This window comes from Simochromis diagramma, unplaced genomic scaffold, assembly GCF_900408965.1.
Source record: "Simochromis diagramma unplaced genomic scaffold, fSimDia1.1 OVJJ01000669.1, whole genome shotgun sequence".
Taxonomy (NCBI): domain Eukaryota; kingdom Metazoa; phylum Chordata; class Actinopteri; order Cichliformes; family Cichlidae; genus Simochromis; species Simochromis diagramma.
The window spans coordinates 6063347-6076278 of record NW_024387458.1 but is presented as its reverse complement, the minus strand read 5'-3'; the positions used below and the strand labels follow the sequence as shown (position 1 = coordinate 6076278).

General features: G+C 37.9%; 1 protein-coding gene across 1 annotated transcript; it reads right to left on the bottom strand.

Annotated features, from left to right (window-relative positions):
• Nucleotides 1-1678: 1678 nt before the first annotated feature.
• On the bottom strand, nt 1679-5541 carry LOC120722964 (complement C3-like). Its single transcript, XM_040014156.1, has 9 exons — nt 5419-5541; nt 3846-4041; nt 3563-3725; nt 2895-2989; nt 2656-2744; nt 2319-2401; nt 2120-2207; nt 1903-2008; nt 1679-1750 (listed from the first exon to the last, which is right to left on the bottom strand). Exons 1-9 carry the CDS (start codon nt 5490-5492, stop codon nt 1679-1681), a joined length of 966 nt encoding a protein of 321 aa, XP_039870090.1. The 5' UTR covers nt 5493-5541.
• Between the last annotated feature and the right edge of the window lie 7391 nt (nt 5542-12932).

The window sequence follows — 12932 nt, the reverse complement described above, 5'->3', positions numbered from 1 at the left end:
TGAGGAGGGAAGACATAACAAAAGTTGAGAGGGACATCAACAGCCTTGTAGGGGGCGCCATATTTGTATCTGTCAGTGTGCTGACAGAAAGTGGTAAGAAAGAAAGCCCATCTTTTTGGTCAGATTTTCCTATATGTTAATTTCAATGGTGCATCAGCTTTAGAGATAGTATATGAGTATCAACAAAACAAAAAAATTTAAATAAAAAAAAAACATCTGTGTCAGAAATGAGAAATTACTGTTTTTTGTTTTTATTTTCGGTGAAAACAAAGTGAGTAATAGAAAAACAAATGAATTCTGACAAGTTTTTTTGTGTATAATTATTTTCTTGTACCCTGTCACAGGTAGTGAAATGGTGGAGGCCGAGCTGAGAGGTATCCAGATTGTTACATCACCCTATACGATCCACTTTAAAAGAACTCCAAAATATTTCAAGCCAGGAATGTCCTTTGATGTTGCGGTAAAGCACTAATTTACATTTACATAGTCTGATATAATATTACACTTTGAAATCATAATTTTGATATGTCAGTTGTGGTATTTGAAGAAATTATAATTGCTTTAAAAAGTGTTATGATTCAGTTTCTTTTCTATTGCAGATTGAAGTTTTAAATCCTGATGAAACACCAGCAGAAAACGTTCCAGTAGTGATTAATCCTGGGGCAGTCAGGGGATTCACTGCAGCTAACGGCATGGCTCGGCTCACCATCAATACAGAAGGAAATGCAGCCGAGCTGAGAATCAATGTAAGTTTTTTTAAGTTTTCAAAAAGCTTTTAACCCCCCCCCCCCCCCAAAAAAAATAACAGAGTATTCCAAAAAAGACAACAAACAAACAAACAACAACAGCACCACCAATAATCTTACAGCACAGATATATATATGTATATATATAGATATATATGTATATATAGATATAACCTTATGTCTGTTTTTAATATTTGCTCCCTAACAGGTGGGCCAATATAACCAAAACTTTGCATAAACATCAAAATTAGAATCAAAATTACGTTTATTGCCAAGTTTGTTCACAAACAAGGAATTTGTCTCAGTGTCTTGCTGCAAGAAATATCATCCAACACCAATTATTACCATCTGTATGTTTAAAAAAAACTAAACAAACATTTGTTATATATCCATTTGTTATATTTATTATATGTTCATCATCCCTCTGCGGATGGATTGCTTTACACGTCACATTCAGTGTACATTGCATGTGCATAACCTAACTGTCACAAAAACGACCCATTTTGCTACTTCCACTACTATTACTTTTACTACTAGTACTATTACTTCAACTCAAACTACTACTACTACTAATAATAATAATAATAATTACAATAATGACAACATTAAAAATGACTTAATATAATAATAATAATGTAATAATAAAAATAATGTAATAATAATAATAGGGCAGCACAGTGGCTGCCAGAATGCTATTTTGGATTGTTCTGGCCCACTTTAACGCTTGCTCACACAAATGCTGCCCTCAAGCAATAAAGATCATTTTCAACCCCTTTTTACAATAACATAGAAAGAGATTATCACTTGCTTATCACTTAATTTAACTTGTTGCTCATTGGTTATGTATGCTGGGCTTTAATTACAGGTCCTGACTGATCCTTGCACAGTTACACATGAAAGCACATGAATGTTTGTCTTATGCTTAGTATGGCTTATGTGTGTGTGTCTTTAATTACAGGCAATGACTGATGACAACGTGTCACCTCTCCTTCACCATTTTCAATCTAATTCAGAAACATAAAGATGTTCATGTAAAGATATGTTCTACACTTATAGCACAACAATACAGTTTCTGAATAGTAGGAGGTATTTAAACTCTTATGTCAGCATTGCTTTATATGGAAAGGCTAAATCTTAAGTATAAATATAGGCTCACCGGCACTCTCTGAAGAGAGTCTGGAAAACTCTGCTTACTTTGGTCCTTTTTGATGACCCCAAATACCACATAGGCTGTTCCATCCACCTCCTGACCAAACAGATACCTTAAACCATGAAATAAAGATGTGCTTGTGAACAACCAGTTCGAACCAGGTCAAAATGTAACAACAAACGATCACATATATACTACTTAAATCCACAAAACAATTACATACGTAGCTTTGATTCTGACGGTGAAATCTCTGCTGTCCACGTGGAAGAACTGTGTTAATGGTGTCAGTTTCACCTCAAAACTGGGAAGAACTGCAAGATTAAAATATTTTCTTTGTCAAGTTCAAATTGCTATTTGTATGGCACATTTAAAAACAGTAAAGAAATGTTGTGCAGGTACTGTACAGATAATGGGATGCTCACCGTACTCTTTGACCTCAAATTCTGCAGAATAGATTTGCTGTGGGTTGCTCTGGAATTTTGCCACCACTTTCCACAGTCCAGGACTACACACACACACACACACACACACACACACACACACACACACACACACACACACAGACAGATATAAATCAAACAAATAATTCAAGAATTTGTAAAACTGAAGGTAACACATTAATTAGACTGCAGAGTATATTCTACACACAGGATTCACATTATTATTATTATTATTATTATTATTATTATTAGCAATAATAATAATAATAATAATAATAATAATAATAATATTAATAGTAATAATAATAATAGTACTCACCTAACAATTTCACCAAGCTGGAAATCTCCAGAATGAATACCTGATTTTAGAGAGACTGGGTCAAGTGGTAAAACAATGCCTTCAGGTGTCTGTGGAAAAACATAAATTTTCACAACTAAGATATAAATGACAATATTAAAAAAATCTAATAAAAAAAGTTTGTGTTTTCGTTGTTTTGCTACGGCTGATTGCAAAATGTCACTTTCAATTCTGAGCCCATGAAGAATAAAACACAATACCACAAACTCAATGGCAATGGAAGCATCAGATTGGGCTGCTTCATCCCTCTCTACAGGCTCCATCTGGGGTGTCAGTGCAAACATCCTGAAATGAACTGAAGGGAAGAGAAGATGTTATTTTTGCTGCTCGGGCAGTGATGTATACATGTTGGGAGGAATATTTAATAAAGAAGTTTGGTTTTCTAATTTAAATTTAAAATATTTCTTAATCAAACCGAGGGAAATATATGACTTTTTTCCTTTCAAATCTTCACTGAAAAAAATTATCAGATGTTCTAACCTTTTTCAATGGGACTGCATGGACTACACAAAACAGCTTTCTAATTTGTGAAAAGTGATGCCATAGTCACATAATTACTGTAACAAACTCTAAATTATTGGAGCAGCACCATGTTTCCTTAAGTTTATTGAATGGCCCTGAAAAAATATTGAATCTGTATTAAATAAAATAAAGGTAGAACTATGGAAGCATGGAACACACGACACGGGAGCTCTAGTTTTCCATTCCAGCTTTATTCACCTCCATACATCAACTGAGCACATCGCACCCAAACACAACAAAAACCCCTCCTCTAAGCTTGAGTGTGAGTGGAGCCCTCTAGTGGGTCACCACAGAACTACCCTTGTGTGTGCTGTATTTCTTAGTCATGAGGTAGCGGTAGACTCACCTTTGCTGTTTGGTGTATAAAGGGTCTTGTCTGTCTGAATGAAGATGTAACCAGACTGGAAGGAAACCATGACGACTTTCTCCAGGAGGCGGTCGGGGAACTGAGCCTGTAGGTACACGTACTGCTTCGCGTTGGGATCTTTACTGAAGTCTCCTGCAGGGATCTGAAACCAGTATGAAAAGTCTATAAAGACTTGGATGGCATATTCAATGATAATTGAATTTCAATGTAATATAAATAACAATGATAGTCACATATGCAGTAAACAAATAATTCAACTTACCGTTACTTTCCCAAGCTGCTGAAAGTTATTTGCATCGTTGAGGGTCACAGATGTTGTTGCCAGCCTTTTAGTTTTGGTTGGATGGTTCATCACATTGATTTCAACCCTAACGTCTCCTCCAGGGCAGTCTTGACACTCCACAAAGATGTTTTCTGCAGTTCCCACCCGCAACAAGTTTGGGGCAGACATCACTTGCCTGCAGAGTGGTGGTAACATAGAAAGATGTTAATGATATTAGTCTCTGTGTAGATAAACACATGCTGTTACTGACTAAAGAATAAATTATTTATTTATTATGTTATATGTTCATTTTAGACACCATGAAAAACACGTTAATAATTGCTGAAATAATTATTTTTAATTAAAAATTAAAAATGAATTATTATTTTTATCTATTTATTTATTGTATAAAGGTTTTATGGACAAATACTTTCAAAAAAAGTTTTTACCGGCTGTTTTCCCATGTGACCCTTAATTATTATTTTTTAATTTGTGGGTTTTTAAAAAATATTTTTCAAGGTTTTGAGGAAGTGGAAATAGCCAGTATTCAGTAAGAGTGTTACATAGGAATTCTTAATTCCCAGGTTGACAAATGCTATCTTTGTGCTTCTTTGCTAAAGTCTGAGCTCACATTTTTGAATACTCTCTATTTAAATATTGCAGCGCAGCCTGATGCCAGTTTGTTGATTCGTCATTAGTGTTATTCATAGACAATATAAACCATTTTATATCATAAAGTTATTGTTAGATTTTGTAATCCTCTTTAAGGTCTGTTTAACATGAGAAGATCATGTCTTGAGTTAGAATATACCCTTTCACAATGTTTAAAACACTTTAGATGCTGTTCTTTGATGTTGTTCTTTCTTTATCATAATGACAGTTCTGTTCCCTATAATATATGACTGGTTGCTTGAAAAGGAGCCACAGTGACAACATAAAGAGGTTGTCATTATAAACATCAGATGTTTTAACCCATGGAAAGGTTCGTTTTTTGGGTAAATTCCGATTGGTTATGAGCTATGTGCTGGACTTTAAACACAATCAGTGATCTATTGATTATCTTGAATAAAGTCCAAAACTAAATCAATACATCTTTTCATCATGCTTCTGGATTCTATTTGCTTTGTCTGGCGTAATGCACCACTGTGCAAACTCTGGACAAGGTTTAGGACAACTTCTTGGCATCACTTTAAATACCAGATTACCTTGACTTATGTTACATAAGCTGCAGACCTGGCTGCAGCTTCTCATTACACAAAATAACAAATAAAATAAAGTTAGCAATAAAGTTAGTTGGACTCTGGTTTCATTAATATTTTTTTCCATAAGTTTTTCCTCATTCCTTTTCCTTCAAATACCACCCATGCCTTCTTGCTTAAAAAAGAATGTGAAACTATATATGCAAAATAAAATAATATATTCATGCAAAAATTCAATTCAATTCAATTCAATTCAATTCAATTCAATGCAATTAAACCTTCTGCACACATCCAAGATAATGACATTGGCTTTGTTTTGCATGAATTAATTCAACCTTACTGGGAATGTGTAAAAGTACAGCAGGTCTACTTACAATGGAGCTCCATCAGCCACAGAAGTGAGAGAAGCAAAGGCCAGAGAGGCCAGCAGCAGCAGAGTCCTCCTCATTATCCCGACCCTTTTCTGCTGCTAAAGTAAACCGTGGCCGTGCAGCATCCTACTTTTATTCACTAACCTCCCTCCTAGTGCACTCCCACAAAATGTTTATTCATCCTCTTTCCAAACACATGTACACACAATTTCCCAGCAGCAGGTTGGGAAACAGTTTAGTCCTGATAAATATTATCTCTTCTCTAAAGAAACAAGTAAACACTGGAAAATCAATAAAGGTTTACATGTTTAAATAATGTCTTACCATGCAGTTTAGTAATTAGTTCACGGGATCTAGTAAATATTCTTTTGTGTTTTATAAAATCTCATATTATTGCTCATATTATTGTACTGCCTGTTTTGAATCCACATATCCACCAGTATGTAAAAATTATCAGACAAGTGGTCTGATCAAAACATATTGAGTAACTTTACATGACGTATTTGGCTGGGATTTTTGAAGTTTCAGCAGCAGGGATTTTTTTTACAATAAAATCCTGATGCCAATATATGAGATCTTGTATTTTAGGATTTCAATGACAGGGAAAGAAAAGAAAGCAAAAGGGATCCTGCCTTTACCCTCAGAACAAACTTATACTTCTCTGTGCCACATTAACCAAGGGCATAGAGCACTGTTAATGATCCTCCAAAATGCTTATCAATTAAAGGTGGTGGCATTTATATAATGGTCAGTTGATACTACGCTGTAAATTCGAATTAGTTCACAGAACTCAAAAAAACTATGCAAACTTGGTGCCTCAAAAAAACTAACTAAAGCTTACTTATGTCTGTGAAGGTTCTCAGTCATCCAGGTCATCGTAGTCAAAGGAGCTTGCAAAGAAAAGCGTCTGGACTTCTTAAAGAAGTCCAGACGCTTTTCTTAAAGCTTACTTAAGATGACTGTTAGGACAACTTATTCATTGCAAGTATGCAGTATTAAGAATAACTTGATATTCTTGGGAGAGTCATAGGAGAGACGGAGAATAAACTTAACCTGGGTGTCTACTGTCTTGTGCAGTCTGGGAGATGATTGAATGTTAGGGTGGTGCAGTTTCCTCTGCGGTGGGGTCGGGTGGGCTGCCCCGGGTCCTGTGGGGCTGGGTGGTCCTGGTGTTGTGTTTAGTATGTTGCTCTGCTTCTTTTGGTTGTTTTCTCTTCTTTTTCTCTCTCAACAGGTGATCCAGGAGATTTTTTCTCATCTTTCTCTTTTTAAGTGCCCTTTCTCACTGTCCCCCTTCCCTTCTGTTTTTCTTTTCCTTCATCTTTCTTTCTCCCTTTCCTATCCCTCACTCATGTCTGTCCCGTCTGTAACAACTGAAAATGAAATCAAATAATTAATAACAACAAAGGGTGATCAAATGGACCAATACGGCAAGGCCGCGATGATCCATTTGGCAAAGTAAATCCATTGGGTATCCTTGTTGGTCTTCAGACAACAATTCTGACGGCTAAAGAACCAAATGGGACAGGCAAAAAAAAAAAAAAAAAGAATAACTTGATATTTCTGACAGTACAATACTAATTATTTACCTACTGACAAACATTTCAAGTTCAACTAAATGAAAAAACAATTTGTGGTAACCTGAAAATGATTAACAATAATTAACAACACTTTTTGTAATGACAACTTTTTTTTTCAAATGCAAAAACGTTTAACAGCCAACATACTGGACACTGTTCTCTTGAACAACAAACAATTACATTGCCATCACTGTTATAATCTTACAATGAAACAAAGTCTCAGATTTAATTATTCTGAAAATAAGTTTAGGCCTACCACAAGTGTGTTTTGTACTTACTTATATAATGAAAATAAAATATATTTATTGTTCTGTCACAAATGCAGTCTAATTTAAACACCGCATTTGTTTTTCATTCCAACACAGGAGCTGGAATGTTGTATTATTTTAAGGATGTCTTGTTTCCAGTCCAAGCATTACTGCCTGAATGACTGTCATGGATCGAGGTGATGCAAATGTAAGTGCAGAAAAAAGTCTTTAACTTCCCTTAAGTACAGTGGCAGTGGATGTGGGTTGGAGATGCAATGAGCTTGAACCTGCAGGCGGCCATCTTTACAAGTACGAATTTTTCAAAAAAGTGCCCCTCCGTCAGCCAAACCCATCTGTTCTCTGATTGGATTGTTACATTTGTGATTGACATGACATTGACCAATCAGATGAAAGGAAGAAAAATAGGGTCAAAATTCGTACTTGTGACTTGCAGGTTTTTTTTTGGCTAAGTCCACAAACAAATCTTTTTTACACACACACAAATCTTTTTTACACATACAAATCTTTTTTACGCACACACAAATTCTTTTTACACATACAAATCTTTTTTACACATACAAATCTTTTTTACACACACACAAATTCTTTTTACACATACAAATCTTTTTTACACATACAAATCTTTTTTACGCACACACAAATTCTTTTTACACATACAAATCTTTTTTATACATACAAATCTTTTTTACGCACACACAAATTCTTTTTACACATACAAATCCTGATTTACAAATACAAAATTTTGAGCCCATACACAGGTAACTCCTGGCATATCATTTTCAACCCCCCTGTGGTCTTTTGCCATTCAGGTTAAACATAATATATATAGTTAGTTAGTCATGGCTATGGATTGAAAATACCCCCCAAACCCCACCCCTAACAGCTGCACCTCCTGAAAAATTTTGCCTGGCTCTTATCTCACTTTTTTTTTATTTCAAACAATCAACAGAAAATTTCGCAGACATATTTTTATATAAGGTTTTTAAGGCTGTGGTGTTCATTTTCAAGTAACATGAGCCCAGCGGCAGAGGGAGTGTTCGCCCAGGGCGCCAAACAGGCTAGGACCACCACTGGACTCACCTTCACTGCATCTACAATCATGCCTCACCGGCTTAAAACCTGTGCGCAGCTTGTGCTGTTGTTGTTTTTGGTGTTGATGTGTACAGCTGGCAGCAGGAGGGCTGCAGCCTTTGAATGTAGGCTACTGTTACAGCAACCGGGTGATCACTGTAAGGGTGGACAGCACGCAGCTTGGTCGAGGTTGAGGTGCGCGGGGGTCCTGCCTGAGGGCAGCATGCTGTCCGCTTCGGCACGCAGGCTGCATGGTCCTGCGATCTTTTTTTCTTTGGTAATCTTAAGTGCACGCAAACCAGTAAACAAATTAAAACAAATACTGTTGATAAACTATAATACAAAAATTACAGTAAAAATTCTCAACAACAAAAACAATTGGTAAAAATATAATTAATATGTAAACAACTTAATAACCCCCAAAGTGTCTAAGCCACGTGACGTGTCAGTGCAACACCGAAACATAAGGGGGGGAGCAAAGCGTGCCTGCTCTCCGCTGACGCAGGAGCGGCGAGTCCAGCGACCTGGCTGTTTTCGTTTTTGCCGAAAGCACAGCATAGCAAACAAGCAGAACTAGAAAGTAAAGAATTGATCTAACCAGGCTAGTATCGATCCGATACCGATCCCGACTTGGGATCCATACTATCGATATTTGGATCGATCTGCCCACCACTACCTCCCGCACTGAGAAGCAAAATTTCCAGCTTACTTAGTTTTTCTAAGTTAAGACAACGCAAATAAATTGGGTTGATCAGCGGTTTTGCATAAAAAGTACCGGTAACTTACTTAAATTGACTTCTAATAACAAATTGATTAAAAAATGAGTTCAGCCTACTTAATATTTTTAATTAAACACAATATTAGGTTTTACAGTGTATGGAGTATATACTATTCTTTTCTTTTCTGTTTTTTAACAACTCGTGTTATTGTTCTGTCTCATTTGAATCAAAATATACACCAGTATGTAAAGGTAATCAGACAAGATTAAATTGTCTGTATGTAATCAATTATTCTAAATGTAAATGCTATCAGGAAATGATCAGACAAGAGAGGGTTTTCAGGAAACACTGTTAAATGTTCAGTTTCTATGCCATATTTTAAAACAAGATCTAGAGTGCGATTAAAGTGGTGGGTGGGTTCTTTTACATTTCAAGAGAAGCCAATTGAGTCTAACAACTATGGAAGCCCATTTCCGCCACAAAAAAAGAAAAAAAGAATAAAAGGATCCATAACTTGAAATTTCGAGTTATCTTTCTCAAAAATCCAACTTATTAACTGGACATTTTGAGAAAAGTAACCCGAATTTTTAAGTTAGCTCTGCCAATCAGTAATCTACGTGAATGATGCAATTTTCTTGTTACCCGGAAGGATATGCCGCAGAGGAATGCGCACTCAAAACCGGATTGCAACAAACTGGGGCTTTCGAGAGTACATTTGCTGATAGTAACGCCATGTGATTCAGCTAATAACACAAGGATTTCATCATTGGTGAAACCACGCTGAAAATACTCAGCAATTTGTGGATTCATGACTGGCTGTAATACTGATAGCTTAGCATTTGTAGCTGAGGGCTTCAGCTTCCGGGTAACAAGGAAATTAAATCATTAACGTAGATTACTCATTGATGCGCTAACTCGAAATTTCGAGGTACTTTTCTCAAAATTCTGAATTAATTTCAAGTTAACAAAATTTATTAATTTAAAAAATTTTGAATTAATAAGTCGAAACTCAAAATTACGAGATATGGATACTTTTTTTTTTAGTGGCGGAAACGGGCGTTCATAAATAACAGATTAAATGCTGTGTTGAGGCTGTCATTTTTAGCATCTACATGGATGTTAAAATCACCCACAATAATTATTTTATCTGAGCTGAGCACTAAATCAGATAAAAGTCTGAGAAATCCGACAGAGACTCTGTGTAAGGCCCAGGTGGATGATAGATGATCACAAATAATCAGAATCAGAAATACTTTATTAATCCCGAAGGAAATTATAGGTTACAGCAGGCAGCACGCTAATGGCGCATGCGCACTTACAAAGGAACCCTCCGACCAAACTTTATACAAACATCACATTGGGAAGACATGTCAGAGAGGTAGGCTGATAGGAAAAAACAATGAAAATACATAACATGAGGTGAGAGGAGGAGAAAAAAACTCCACTCAGACTGAGCTCCTAATGGGAGAACAGTTTGAGAACAGAAAAAAAACACCCCAGCACAAAAAGCGCATGTCTGTCAATACACCATAGACCGCATGAAATGATGGTGGTTTTTCCTTTAGTGCGAACAACTGCATGTGAATTTCACAGCCTCTCTAGAAGTCCGACACTGGTCTCTCAATCTCCCATTGGAGAGCCGTGAGCTTCTCCAGGATGTTATCAATCTTGCTCTCAAAGAGCAAATTCTGAGAACTCACAACCACAGTGAGCTTCTCCAAGATGTTATCCAATTTTCGCTCCGAGGTCTTAGTCTGCGTGTTCACAGCAGCCTCAAGCTTCTCCAAGATCTTATCCGTGTTGCATTCAATGAGCCCATTTTGAGAAGTCACGACTGTTAGAGTGAATTGTTAAATGTTTGTCATTTTTATGTTTACCATTTGTACATTGTTTTAACTCTGATGAAAGAAATTCCACTGTCCTTCCCCCCAGATTCTCGAGGTTCTAGGTGGGGGGCTGTAGTCCTTTATCAGACACATCCTTGTGCTTTTGATGTAGGCTTCCTGCGTTTACGACCCTTTGGTCAGCAGGAGGTCTGACACACACACACACACACACACACACACACACACACACACACACACACACACATTCTTGCTTAGATACAGAAGTTCACACATATACATACAATGCCTTGTCTTAGAACCAAGGGGGCGTGGCTTTGTTCTGACGTGTTTTGTGTGAACTGTCTCTCAATAAAAGGCAGCAGGAGGAGGTCAGATCTGGAGGTCATTTTCGTGGTGGACACAGACGAGGCCTCCCTTGTGCAAATAATCGATCGATCGACTGTCTTGTTTTCTTCATGATGAATAAGTCTCTAGAATTAGAGGGGCTTGTGGAAACACAGACCCTACAACGACTCGTCCCATCGCTTCAATCACAGCAGGCAGCCTTGTGGGGTTTTGAACAGCCAATTCCGCTTTCTTTAATCTTCGATAAGCCTGGGCCAAGCCAGCTCCGATCAGCAAGAACCCTGATATCATTGTTCCGAAAAGGTAGATGTCTTCAATGTCCTCGATCGACAGTCCCGCCAGGCACACTGCCCTCCAGTTATGCCACCCGTCCATCATGTATCCGGCAGGGAACATCCCTCCAGGACACTCAGGCTCACCCGAGCCCAGGTTCCTCGTTGAGAAAAGGGTGTCAATTGCATTCAGGGACCAGTTGATCAAATCCATAATTCCCATTTTAGGTTTTAGAGAACAGACTGTGAGAGTGTTCCAGGGCAAGAGTAGAAAAGTAGACGAGACTAGACAAAGACACAAGAAGCCAAGCAGGGAAGATGAGGGTAGGGGAGAGGAGAAAAGTGCGACCGCCTTCCTCAAGAGCCAAAGAAGAATGTTTTTTGAGTTTTGCAACTGGGATGGACAAGGCTAAGCATCAGGCTTGCAAATGAATTAAAAGTCTGTCTTGGTCTTTGGTTGATTAACAGGCTGGTGAAAATGTGTCTGAAAATTAAAATAAATGTCATGAACCGAAGTTCAGTACACAAGCTGTACCCAGAAGCAGAGACAACACGGACAGGAGTACGAAAAATAAACTTTATTTCAACTAAAGGTGTCCCGGAAGGGTCAAAGGAAAACACGCGAGAAACTAGAAAAACCAAGGGACCAGGGGATGAGTTACGCAGGAACGCCGTAATCGGGACTGTGGGAGGCTGCAACAGAAAGAGGGAGAGAGTTACTGGGGAGCGGGGATAGCAGCATACGTGGGGGAGAGTATGAGTCTTACAGTCAAAGCGGGGCCGTGGGAGCCGGAGGGAGGGGTGAGGGTCCGCGGGGGAGCTCCAAGAAAGTAGAGGTGATTGGTACCGGAGGCGATCCAAACTCCAGACGGGCAGGTGGCTCAAAAACACGCCGAGCTGTTACCTGAGCGCAAAGGAAAAGATTAGCGTTTGTTCAGGTAAATGAGGGTTTTCACAACCGCCTTCCCATGGGTGTACGTTACCGCTGTGAGACGACTAATGGACTGGCGTGGAGCAGCTGGCTGGGCTGGATCAAATAGTCCACCTGATAATCGCCTGAGATGGGATGCAGGTGTGGAGTTAACAGCCACACCCGTGGGCGTGGGCATCCCATCAGCTCCTCGGACACTGGGCCGCGGACCATGACAATAAATGCCAACATATTTTCTTATTTCTGCAGTTATACTAACTCAGTAATATTTCTATACATCCAACCTTTTTTCTTGTACTTATCAGGTTTATATGGAGGGCTGGGTGTTTTATCTCAAATGTTTTATCTTTTTGTTGTGCTTGTCATGGATTAGTTTCAAAAGCATTAAAAATTCGAGAAATTTATTAACCACCATAAACTTGAATAAACACAGAGCCAGTACCAAATTTTAATACATTTTAATCATTGCAGTAAAATGGTGAA

What these genes read in the sequence shown, in the direction of transcription:
- LOC120722964 (XM_040014156.1), bottom strand. Translation starts at nt 5,492, where the DNA reads ATGAGGAGGACTCTGCTGCTGCTGGCCTCTCTGGCCTTTGCTTCTCTC. An exon ending in AGCAGCTTGGGAAAGTAACG is followed by an intron (nt 3,726 to 3,845) that starts GTAAGTTGAATT and finishes TACTGGTTTCAG; the next exon opens with ATCCCTGCAGGAGACTTCAG. An exon ending in ACCGTCAGAATCAAAGCTAC is followed by an intron (nt 2,009 to 2,119) that starts GTATGTAATTGT and finishes TCATGGTTTAAG; the next exon opens with GTATCTGTTTGGTCAGGAGG.